Below are 13,071 nucleotides of genomic sequence, written 5' to 3' on the forward strand. Positions count from 1 at the left end.
TGCTGTTTCCGTCCTTCCCCCAGCATAAGCCCACACTAGCTGGAAGAAAGATACAGTCCACATTTTTTTTTTTCTGAAGCCTTCCTCCAGCCTGCAGTCCACATCCTGTCATTTCCCATGAAAGTAGGTCCTAAAGGCTCTGGTTTATCGTAGGTGGAAAATGAGCCCAGGCAGTACAGTCTTTGAATGAGATTTAACAGCTGAGGATCCCAGCACACGGCAGGAGAAAGGTGAGTGACATGCAGCGAGCACCGCACCCTTCTGTTGTGTCACTGCGGCCCCTGGAAGCAGGTATTTTAAGGATGGTAATGCATATGTGATCTAAAAAGTGATGAGCAGAGAAAGGAATGCAGAGCAGCAGGTCTCCCTGGCTGCCAGGTTTTGCAAAGCTCTATGTGAAATATTTTCTACAGAGTATTTCAGGATCTAGATTGTATCTTCCCAAGTAATTTGTGTATAACCATAAGCTTCAGCTGACAGTCAACACAACCTGTCTTGAGTAGCGCTGAAGAAGGGAAGGAAGCTACACAAATCTCAGCAGGATGTTTGGGGTTACATGCAGATGATAGCAAAGTAAAATTCAAACTGTGCCTTCCTTCAGGCACGTAACTCCTCTCTGCTTCACAGTGTGGACACAGATGCTGATAATATGCCAGTGCTTTCCACAGTTCTCCATAGGCTATATTCTCTGCCTTCTGTTCTGATCTGTTCTTCCGTACCAAGTGTCATTTTCTTACATACATGCGCTACTTTACATTTCACATCTACCTTTAATGGCCTCATTTCTGCCACAGCTCCTTCAGCATTTTAACAGGAATAACTGTTAACATCAGCGTACTGAACAATATGATGAAACATCTGTGGAAACATATCTAAATTCCCTTGTGCTGAAAGGACGTGGCTAAGAAATTGGCAGAGCAGATAGAATGGCACAAAAGCCAATTCTTTCATTTTGCCTTAAAAAAATTAAAGTATATGCCAGAGGAATAGAGGAGGCTGCCAGTCACTGAGATCAAAGCTGCAGCTCTTCCTTTGCTATAGTCCTAGGGGAAAAAATGATAAATTCTTGCATCTGAGCAATCAATCTACTTGAGGAAAATTGATACTTTCGTTCTTCAATATGTGAATCCTTGAGAACCACCAGAACAAGAGCTTCAAATGTTAAAAACTCTAAATTCTCAAATTAATGATTTATAACATAGTATGTACATTACAGGCTAATCAATAAAGCTCACTAGGTTTGTACTTCTGTTATAAAAAATTCATTATATTATTCCACATAATTACAGTTTTCCTTCCAAAGCAATCACACAAGGCAGCCCTTACTGCCCTTTTTCCCCTCAGCCCAGCTTAAGCTGCAGTAGATGCTCTTTTCTCTTAACTGGCATCAGGCCTGTGAAGGAGCCCAGAAATCACTCCTAGCTAAAGGCCTTTTATCTTTTCACTTGGGCTGTTTCACTGACACAAACAGCATTACACATACCAGTACCAGCAGTTGTGTGCATAGCAACAGCTTAGCTCAGTCAGCAAGCCCACGGATGCTGCGGCTGTTTAGTGTTCCCTCAAGCCACCTCTGTCAAGTCCTTTCACATCTGCATAATGTTTAATGACCCAACCACTAGAGGACAGGCTAGGCCTCTATAAAAAGTAGCAAGCAGGGATGTTTCCTAAGTAAGCAGATGACTGGGAGAAAATAATCTGAACTTGAAAAGAAACGACCTTTGGAATATTCTTCTGGGAGGCAACCTGTAAAACCTGTGCTGGTGCTCATGAACCTACCCCTAACCTATCAGCTCTGGGACAGCCTGCTGCAGTTGCCAATGCTTTTGATTCCAAGGAATGCAGTGCCAGGAGTCATGAAAGGGATATTGCTCAAGTGCCTGGCGGTGGGCAGACACTGCTCAGATAGCTACCCCCTTTTGTGGAATAACCATTCTAGAAGACTTTAATGTTTTGTGCACTGTGCAAGCTAGACAGACACAGAGTGAGCAATTAGAGCAGGACAGCCAAAATATACTCTGGCACTTGGATTATGAATAATCATGTAGCTTTCTGATTAAGTCATGAGAAAAACTTACGAAGCAGGAAATAAATATTTGATTGTTTCAGGTATTACCCTGTGCTGATTGAAGGGTCTCCAAACTGCGCAGATATGTTAAGACCTTCTGACTACTGAAACTGGACTCCAGCTCAGTGCACGTTCTCCTGAGGTAAAAGGTACCAAATAAGCAGTATGCATTTCACATGACAAGTCAAACAGAATGGAGAATATCCTGTGACTCTCAGGAACTCAGACCATAACAAGCCTAGGAAACATACCATCTGAGAGTACTGGCCTGATGTTAATAGGGTCGAGTGCCCATTCACCTGTAAGTAAGAGGATATGCTAGAAGCAAAATGCTGAAGAGCACTTTATTAGCTTAAAGCCCATAACTCCTCTGGGTGCCTTAGTGCCCATTCTTCATGACTTTTCTAAGCTACACATTCATATGAAAAAAGAGATGACCCCAAAAAATATTTGGGACCCAATATTGTTAGTGGCCAGCAATGCATTCATGCTCAGTCTCACCTATATCTCCACATGCCTTCTACTATACCTCATGCAAAGTTTCACCTGAGAAAACATGAAGGATTATGCATCATTAAAATGACTGGTGGTACAAAAATAATTTCTCAGAAGCAGACCCTTCTTTTTCAGCATTTGTGGAACTCCACAATAATATTTCAGATTTAATTTCTCCCTATGGAACTTTATAAAATCTGACTTTTGAGGCTTGATTATGCAGACAAAAATTTGGGATGGCAGCTGCTTTTGAAGCAGATTGCTGCTGGGAAATGGAAATTTGCCAGCTGAGGTATCTGAAAGATCAGCTGGTCTTTTAACTATCCAGTATATAAGAGAATGACAAGACTGTGCAGAAACCCTTAAGCCAGAGAAAACCAGAAATCAGCCACCTTTCAAGTTTTCCTGTGCCTTTAATACCGAGAGTCAGAAGATGTGGGGTTCAAACTTTTATTTGCATTATGGCACGTAAGGCAGTTCATACCTTGACTATTTATTTGCTTTTGCTTGCCAATACAAATACTCATTCCTTTAATTTTTTACTCAAATATGGCCAAAGAAGAGCTCTTGCTAAAATCTTAGAGAAAAAAGTCCCTCTCAGACAGGAACCTACTATGAAAAACTTAATCTGAAATAGTAAGTGATAGTTGTTAGAGCTTGAAAAAAAATGAGTAAGTATATTGATTAAGATGTGCATTACACAGTAACAGGGCAAAAGAAGGCCAGAACTGAGGATCGAGCTCTATACACTACTAATTATATCACGAACTTTAAGAAGTTTCAAGCAACTACAATAACTTAAAACTAAGAACAGTAAGATTTGACGTATTTTCCATAGCAGTTTTGGATGAAATGAAATTACTGTTAGGATATAGCGAGGAATTAGTGGACATAGAATCTATAGGCTGTGCATCAGCATCACAGTGACTAGCAAACTAGAGCAATTTCACTTCAGAGGAAACACACAAAACCCCCAAAACTCAATCCTCAGTTCTGGCCATCTGTGTTCAAGAGAGTACCCAGGGGAAACAGCTGGCTTCCAGCCACCAAGGTACTCCCCTGATTCCAATGCCTGTTGAAGTTGCTCAGCCTCAGGACTCTTCTAATTCAGACTAACTGTACTGAATCTAATTGATAGCACAAGGCATTGGCTACAATCCTTTGTTCTTAAAATACAACTGGGAAACAGGGTAAGATAATGGCTCCAGCAGCTTTAAAATATTCAAGATTTCCTTTCTCTGGAGGAATCTCAAGTTAGTTACTTAAGTTAATTTTAAGCCTGTTTTGTGTTGCTATACGGAAGCCAAGTTAATTAGCATAATCCCAGAATGGGCACATAGATTCTACCTCAAAGCTAATATATCACTCAGGAGTCCTGGATATAAAATTAAGAACGCGACTGACAGAACCATGATGCAGATTTAGAATCCAGCAGTGCCACATTCAGCATGGTTAGAGTTGTAAGAACCAAAATGTGTTATCAGCTGTACATATGCAATGCATACCGACTTCAAAGGGGTAATCAGCATAAAGAGAGAGAACTGTGAATGTGAGTTCTTCGGGTATTTGTATGCTGTGAGGGCTGCAGAGGATGTGCTGTATAAAACCGGAACAGACACATATAGGACTGTCCTGCAAAGTCAACAAGAAACATACTGATTTTCCTCTTCAATGCCAATCCTTCAACATACCATATAATGACAGAGCAAAAGTTTTTTTAGTATAGGTAAGGGCTTCCTTCCCAAATTAATTTCCTATAGTATTCTCTGTTCTCTCTCTTTCTTTCTTCTGTCTTTCTCACCGATTGAGGACACCTCTCCAGTTCCCTTCTTCATAAGTAACATGGCACCACAAGCCTCTCCCCCTCACCCATCATTCGGGAAACCCTTCCACCATGCTTCTCATGACAGCTCTATCATGATATTCCAGAAAAGGTCTCAGTGGGGCAGCAGCAAAACAGATACAAGTGAAATACAGATGTACCAGAAAGAAAGCATACAGTATCCTGTACAGAAGCCATAGATTGAGCACAGGTGCAATGTGGAGAAAATACAGCCGAGTTGATGTTTATGTGAAACAGTGAAGTTCATATTTTCGACTCTTTAAAACTAATTGGCAGTTTGCTGTCATCTTTAGCAGGGCCAGAACTGTTTCCTAAATTCCTGAATCCAGAAAAGGTAACCAGGCTTACAGTATGTGTAAATTTTATATATGCCTTACTTGGTGTGTAAAGGATTGCTTATTCATCTGCTGTGTATAGTGTTGTATTATGTATCATTTTACCATGCTAATTTGATATTGTCCTTCCTAATTAATGTAAAATGAAAGCATCGTTAATAGCATAGTAAGGGTCAACACATGGAGGATTGTATTGGTTTTATGCTCCTGGAAATAAAAGTTTCTCAAATTTGTTACTGGTGCAGCACACTAGGCACGAACCTACGGACAATAGTAGTGTGAATTACAGTAAGTTTGTGATACAATTTCTCATTAACAAAACATGGTGCAGTGATCACCTTTTGTATTGTTACAAATTTAGCAGCATGTTGCACAGAGGTGCTATAAACATTTTTCTGTCTGATGACCAATATCAAAGCCTCTTTTGTGGAGTGGCATTTTGAACAGGTGGTCATTTGATTTGCATGCCTGAAATCTCAGCCCATATCCTGAGATGAATTCCAAAAAGAAGTGGAGAAACCACACAGCAAGAAATATGCTTCAAATTATTAATGTTGACAACATTATGGATATGCATAGGTTTCATATTTTTAGTTTAGCTACTTTATTTTGAATAGGATTTTTCCTCCATGGGATTTTTGTTGAATTCTTCCCATCTTACAAAACTAGATGAGCAGGGGAATGAATTAGTCTGTTTTGTTTGATACATTTCCCCAGTTTTGGCAAGACCTAAAGAGCTGGGCTGGGAATACAAGGCAGAATCTCACAATCTTATTTCACAGGAACAAGAAAGCCTACTGAAATAAATAAACAAATTCTAACTTCCTCACAAGAGTATTGTAAAGATTAATTAGCTGATGAAGTACAGTGCTTTGAAGATGCAATGCTTTACATAAACATTCCTTTAATTTATTAGTGTTTAGATCTACAGGCACATCAACGCACTGGCTTTAAACAGAAATTTGTATGCACAGCTCAGGACAACGTAGGGAATTTTAAGAAGATAAATACCAGGAAAATACTTCGCAGTTGCTAAAGATACGAGGCAGGGTGGGACTCAGACTGTGCTACGTCCCTTTTCAGTAGGAGGCAGTAGAACTTAGTGCCATGTTAGAAGCTCATGGCCTGCTACCATGCTCCTTAACTCTGTGAGTACAGGGCAGACATAGCAGTGCTTCTCCAGGGATCCAAATCAAACTGATCAAATGGGGCTGAATCATGGAGGTGGCCAAGAGGGACTGGCTTTATGCCCAGTCATAGGCATAGGGTTCCTGAGTCCTAGACTGGCTCTCTGCATATGCACAATGGCCTGACAGGTATGTTATTTCAACTCTCCACTGCCTGAAAGCAGACGTGACTCTACAAGCGTTCATTTATAATACGCCAGCATGCACCTAGGAATTCCACTGTACCTTATTCACACTGCATTGTCAGCTCAAATGTCTCACTTTCTCTGGGACATACTTAACTTACCATGGATAATGGAATTAATCACTGGATTGTAATTATTCACTCATTCTTTCACCTAAGGTACAAAAACAAGTGAAGTTCTTATTGTCTCTGTGTGTAATTCCTTATTCTTTTATCCTCCCTAGCCAGTTTTACTGTATTTCAGCAATCACAGATTTTATTCAGGCAGAAAGAAAGGATGTTTTTCCTTAGCTGCGTGGCGAGATGATTAGCATCATATGAAAGCATTCAGTGCTTTATACTTGTACAGTGCAGTATAAACTGTTATAGGTAAAAAGCATAGTTTTTGCATGTGACAGAACCCATTGGTATAGTATTTCAGTGTGCCACTTCAATGCAGCTAGTCTATTAATTACAATACAGTAAACATGTTAATTGTTTCTGCAAAGTTTGGTTCACAGAGTTGCAGATTTTTCTGAGGGCCTGCTGGGGCCACCAATGTGCACACATGAAAACAAATAATAAAATTAAGCAAATAAAACAAGAAAGACGAATTCAATCATTTACATGGTAAAAATGACACAGTATGCCTCAGATGTATATAATGTTTATATTCTTCTTTTCACAGCTTTGAAGATGCACCTATATCTATATATCTACTTGCAAGCATACATGCAAATAATTCAGGCCAAATGGCCAAAGAGTCAGCTGAATACATCATAGGCAGCCCTAACAATGTATTCTGGCTTAGGAACAAAAGTGAACCAATTGGTCAGTGGGAAAAGAAACTGCCATAGCTGTGGGCTGGGTCCTGACTGGTACAGACAGAAGGCACTTGGTGGTTAAAAATCAGACTGTTGAGTTGTGTAACAGGAATCCCAACTGTAGTAGCCCTGTAGTCAAATAGCAATCATGAGGTGCTGCTACCTGTGTGTAAAAAAAAAAAAAAAAAAGATGCATTAAAAATATGATAATTACACGGTGCTAGCATAACAACAATACCTATTCCAAATAATGTTTTTTTTTTCACATGTAAGTTATAGAGAAAAGTTACACAAATCTGAAATCTAAGTGGACAACACAGAGCAAATCTTTACAGAGATGTTCTGTTGTCTTCAGTGTTCTCTGATTTTCATGATGAGAGAAAGAATCCCCATTTCAGATTCTGCCTTGTTCCCTGAAATAAGTAACGTTCATGCTTGACATCAGCTTTTAAATACTCTTGAAGAGCCCCTTTTTATAATGCTTCTTTCATAGTGGAAAGATGGGAAGAGCAGACAAACAGAAGCTAAGACAGAAAGTAAATGAGAGGGTAGCACAAAAAGAGGGTGAGAGGTAAATACCAGACTGAAAAGAAGAGAGATTGCTGGGTCAGAAGTTCATTGGCTAAAAGTGTGTACAGGATCTGAATTTTTCAAGGACAGTAAGAGAAGAATCTCATTTACAAAATTCCATGCAGATAAAGAAAAATGAAGTTACCATTTGGGAAGTAGTAGGGGACAAAGACCAAAGACCTCTTAGACATTAAGCACCTTCTCATTGACCTAATAGCTCATCACCTGTCAAGTATCTGGAAGTGTTGCTGAAAAGTGAGAGGGAAGTGAGAAAATATTGCACAGTTACTGACAGCCTGTATTATCTTTCCATAACCACAACTTAACCCTGAAAAGGCGGGGATTAATCCCACGTTAACATTTTCTGACATGTCAAATTTTGCTTTCTTCTTCTGTTTCTGTTGACTAAAGCTGCATTTCCTTAGTAATTTAGGGCCTCAAACTATCAGTAGTTTGTTAGCCAACCTTTGCCAAAGCACAGTTTCTAAACAATGCAATTAAGAGGTTTGGAGAGTTTTTTATCTTTGTGCTTTTTACACAATGTAATAAATTTTCTAGGGTGAAACCAGTGTGGATAGGGATACAGATACTACACTTTTTTTTTATTTTCCTGTTGCAGCACAATCCCAGGAAAACTTAAAACAGCAAAGTGCTGTTTCACTTCTGTTGGTGATCTTTTCAGGGTTACTTACATAGAAGATTTTAGATTTTCAGCTAAGGTTTTTCAGTGTTGAGGGATGTACACTCTACAAGCATTCACTGCCTCCTACTAATCCTTCTCATTTCACTTTGGCAGAGGAACTGATTTATTCTAGGCTTTCTCCTCTCTCAAAGAGAGGAGGTTATAGTGTCGTTCTATTGAGAATACATTATACAAATCCACCAAAAAGGCTTCAGTTAATATTTGCTTGCAGACAAGCCAAGGATATATGCAAATTGTATGACTTCCATTTTTGAAGACAATTTTGGTTTTGCTTTCAATAAGCCAAGAAATACTATGTCATCTTATTATAATATTGTAAAACATTTAAATATATGAAACTAACATAGGGCTTCTTTCCCTCTGGGAGAGAAGACGATGAGGATAACATGCCACTGTCCAATTACAGCAATATATGTATCGAAGTAAAAATATTTAAACAGATGTTATAAAAGACTTCATTTCCATTGCACAGCAGAAGCACATCTGCTGTACTTTAAATACTTCTTATCCATGCCAAAGGAATACTATGAAGAGAAAATACATTTTTATGTGCTTTTCCTTTGAGTTTAACCTATGAGAATATGGAAAGAGCCTTTTCAGTAAGAAAAAAGGCACTGATTGTGATCACTTGACATTTTGTGTTTGCCCTACAGCTGCCATTTGTGAGTACTATGGAAATCAAGTCCCAGCTCTGGATTTCTTGCCTGATCTTTTAAAAACCCTGAGTATTGCTTAAAGGGGATTGGGCAGGAAGGAAGGGAGACACAGCATGGTGCAGGGTGAAAACCATACAAAGATGCTGCAGTGCTGCACTCGTTTCCCACCTATACATTTCTAGGCATTAGCTTATTGTTTTTGTTTTTTACAGAGACTATATTTAATACCATAGTATCATCACAAGTGATGAGGAAGTGCACCTACACTGACGTTATGATACAGCCTTGTTTTGGAGGCATGCTTGAATTTCAGTATGAATGATTCAAGCACATATGAGTTCCAGACTCAGGTCCAGAGTAGTGACCTTAATTACTTACAAGGTAATACCATAACTCTTACATTTGCTCATTGGTGATTCTAGAAGACTTAATATCTAGCAGATATACTTATTGAGAAACTTCTACCTCTATTAACTGTGTACTTTACTAACGTAATAAACTCACTATTAAAAAAATCTCCACCAAGCAGACAGCCTTCTGTCCTAGGATTACTCATGTTCACAAACCTGGTGTACAATCCTAGTGTCAACAGGTACAAAATCTTTTATTTTGACCATGTAAGTTTATCCATAAGATATTATTAAAGCTAACAGCTGGGTGGGGCACAGGAAGAAGGAAACCTTGAAAGCTTTCCTGTTATACAGAATCTTCTGGGAACCCAGTGTGCAGCAGTCTGTCAGGGGATCCACAACCAGATAGATGCACTACTTCAGTATGGTGGCAAGAGCCACCATATCTGTACTTCAGTGTGGTGGCAAGACCCCAGGAAAAAACTCTCTGAGACACAGAAGTTTTGCTGTTGAACTACGTGAGTTTGGAGTGGGAGTAGAATGTGAACGTTAAGCACATGGAAGTGATGTAGAAGTAGCCCTGTATATCCTCTAGACCCTAAACACAGGGCACAGGATAGGCGACATTGCTCATCACTCTTTTCCTTGGGGTTTTGGAAAAAACAAAATGGAATCTGTAATCCCTCACCCTAAGGCTGCTGAGTACAAGAAATACAAACACATTTACTTTGCAGGTACACAGATTGCCGGTGTTTTTGTACTATTAAAAAGCACTCCAAGAGGATTAATGTGCTAGATATAAATTCTACAGTTGTATGAAGCTTTTGCGCTTGCAACTCCTAAAACGTGAAGTCAGATTAACTCATATTGTGCTTTAATGTATTCTAATGTACTCTACATTTTCAATTATTTCAAAAGCACAGTTTATGAAAATCATACTCATTTTCTGGCAGAAGAATGTTTGATGCCTTAGCAGACACCTCAATTATAAAATGCTATACAAGAGGGATTTGAAAGTAATGTTTTAAAGATTCATTTGTCTTCATTTGTAGTGGAAGAAACTTATGAGATTTGTATGTCTTCTCATAATACTTTCCTCCTGCTTTCTTTAAATCTTTTCTGTGTCTTGTTTTAGAAATTTGAACTATTGCCTTTTGTTTTAAGCATTTTTATTTTTCTAATTTTAGTTTGAAGTGAACATCTTATTTTCTCATGGCACACAAAGTAGGATTTGTATGCAATCTTAACAACAGCTTTTTAAATTTCTCATAAATTAAATAAAAAAAGGGTCTGAATGTGAATTAGTTCAGAAGTGTAGCCTAGGGACCTTATCAGCCAAGTGACCCTATCAGCCAAGTGACCCTGGCGCTGCTTTGTAGAAAGATCATTATTACTTTTCTGAATGTTTTTGCTGTTTAATATTCCATTGCAAGAAACAGAACTGTTCTCCCTGTCCCTACCACTGCAAAGTGAATACCTGCTACCTTCTCCAACATTACCATAAAAACAATTTGCGAAGTGAATTGAATTCACCAGTGTGCATGGTCCATGCTTTTATTCTTCACTCTATGAATATAATTAAATTTAGCTTTCCAGACAGTAGACAGAGGAAGAAATACTTTTAAGTGAACTGCACAGCTATGTATCACATGAAAAAAACATCTGACTGGGAAATGTGTTGGAAAGCTTATGCTGAGAATTCCAGAAATCCTCTTCAAAACAAAGTATCTGAAAATAACTTCCTTCGTTTATTAAACTGGGCTTTTTCAGTTTCTGATAAAAATAGCAAATCTTCTTAGACTGGAGAAGTTAGATAAAATTAAATCAGACTTTTTTTTTGAAGACAGATACAGCTATTGGCTCACAAGTCATTGAACAATAGCTTGCTGGAGGTAAGGGAGGCTTTGGATATCACCAGAAATATTATGACTTAGTAATCACTAGGAAAAACAAACAAACAAACAAACAACAACCATCTCTCCTACCTCCAAAAGCAGGATTAGAAAGTCTTTCAGTACCAAACTACACTTTTGCAAATAAGAGGGAAACAAGAAAAAGAAATCTGGAAAAATATAGATCTAGGAGATAATTATCTGTTTAAATATGTGGGGCAAACGAAGAATTTTCTGAGATTATTTAGCCGAACATTGTTACTTTATTTATCATTCTAACCATTGTCAGGAAGGATCTAAAATCATTTGAAAATAAGACAGAAACTAATTAACATTTTATGTTCATTTCTGAACATTCTTACACATTTGTAACATTAGATCATTCAAGAATTCCTTGGATTTCAGTGCTGACACTGACTTGGGATGACTTGCTTTGCACAGGGAGCAATTGGTGGTAGTTTTCTTTGATGTTTTCTAATACACCTATCATAATGATTCCCCATGCCAAATACTAACTGAAGGGTCATACCAAATTTCACTGTAGAAGACTCTACCAGCCACTGATTAATCCCCTGTTTTCTATAATACCTGTTTATTCTTCTACTCCGGCTCTGTGAGATTCTGTAGTTGCAGATTCTGAGCTTCTCCTGCTGGATAAAGTAATTTATTAAAAAAAAGTAAAAATGCTGCATTTATCATGGCTTGTAAGATCACAATTTCATCATGTAAAACTATGTGAAATATGATTCATCGTCCAAAAAGTTTTGAAATATTTTTATAATTGTCTCAGTCACAAGTTCACCAACTATATGTATTTAAGTAGCTCTCACTGTTTCTGTTTGGAGATAAAAATGTGATCATGTGATCCTTTCAAGATAAACTGCAACTAAATTTAAACATTATAATTAGGCCCTCTTTACTTTTCTAAAGAGTCTCACACAATCACTGTGTTGAATACAACTCTTTGAATTGTGAAATGGTCACAGAGAACTTTTTAAATGCCACAGATATTTCAGTACTGACAACATGTGATGTGTGGTATGTCATTCAATCTCCCCTGATAATACAGCATTTTTGCCTGTGTGTTGCAAATGAATCCACTTGCTCCATTTGCATTTTGTGTTTTTGCAACTACTCGGAATTCTTAAGTTACTTCTACTGACAATATAACCAAGTCCTTTGTGTACCCATTACTTGGATCTAAATCCAAGCTTATCTTGATCTCTTAAGATTAATTCTTCTGGGTAGAATTAAGAATAGATATTTTTTCAAGAAAATTTTGCAGCTTATGATGAACAGGACTGAAATCATTCCTAGTCCACACCTTACCTCCCAACATGCCCACGGCACAAAACGGAGGCATTCTTGCCGTCTGAAGCTCCAGAGCAGATGGAGTTTGGCTATTCTGAGTTGGGGTCAAAGGGTTTCATATTTCCCTCAGCTCAAGCCTTGTAACACTTGGTAAACATTAGTCATAAACCAGGCTTCTGCATGTTGCCCTTATCAGTGTGGCTGGAAGGAAAAGTAGCTTTTTTTGTGAACTGGGGTGGCTTGAGCAGAGATTTAGAATTGGCGTAAAGTCAATGCCGGTCTCCTGAGGCCATTAGTACCGCCTGACTTCTGCCAACCAGACAAGCAAATTGTTTGTGTTTGCTCTTGAGCTTTGTTCTGCATGTGGCAGAGCAGAGTGTTAACAGCAGAAGAAATGGACCAACTAGTGTGAGCTTCTTGTAATTAGCTGAATACGACTGCATCATTCAGTGTTGCCTCTGCAATTTGGCAATGCTATCTGTTGTTCACTTTTGAAGAGGTATATTGGGCATGCATTTAACAGCATTTGAGTTTATAAGATTACATGCGAACGCACGTTTGTAGCTGTCAGGAGCAGAAGCTAAAATATTTTCAGTGAACTCCACTGCCAACTAAACAGAAACTGTCACCAAGCAACGCAGAAACACCACTTCAGTTATTCATGACTCGGAAAC

At 38.5% G+C, this 13,071-nt stretch overlaps 1 protein-coding gene and 1 long non-coding RNA gene across 7 annotated transcripts in view; one reads left to right on the forward strand and one right to left on the reverse strand.

Annotated features, from left to right (window-relative positions):
• Positions 1–2,223: 2,223 nt before the first annotated feature.
• The window catches only part of LOC308198474 (uncharacterized protein), a 65,401-nt gene continuing 54,553 nt past the window's right edge, over positions 2,224–13,071 (forward strand). For all 5 annotated transcript variants that reach the window (XM_080600912.1, XM_080600913.1, XM_080600915.1 and 2 more), the window contains exon 1: positions 2,224–2,369. In XM_080600912.1, the coding sequence (XP_080457038.1) occupies positions 2,340–2,369 (30 nt within the window). In that variant the 5' untranslated portion in view covers positions 2,224–2,339. The remainder of the gene's footprint in view (positions 2,370–13,071) is intronic.
• LOC308198479 overlaps positions 5,631–13,071 on the reverse strand; it is a 42,110-nt gene continuing 34,669 nt past the window's right edge. For both annotated transcript variants that reach the window (XR_013953954.1, XR_013953955.1), the window contains 2 exons: positions 11,675–11,736; positions 5,631–7,078 (listed from right to left, as the gene is read on the reverse strand). This is a non-coding gene — a long non-coding RNA (uncharacterized lncRNA). The remainder of the gene's footprint in view (positions 7,079–11,674; positions 11,737–13,071) is intronic.

This window comes from Anser brachyrhynchus, assembly GCF_964034855.1.
Source record: "Anser brachyrhynchus genome assembly, chromosome: 7".
In the NCBI taxonomy this organism is placed as follows: Eukaryota; Metazoa; Chordata; class Aves; order Anseriformes; family Anatidae; genus Anser; species Anser brachyrhynchus.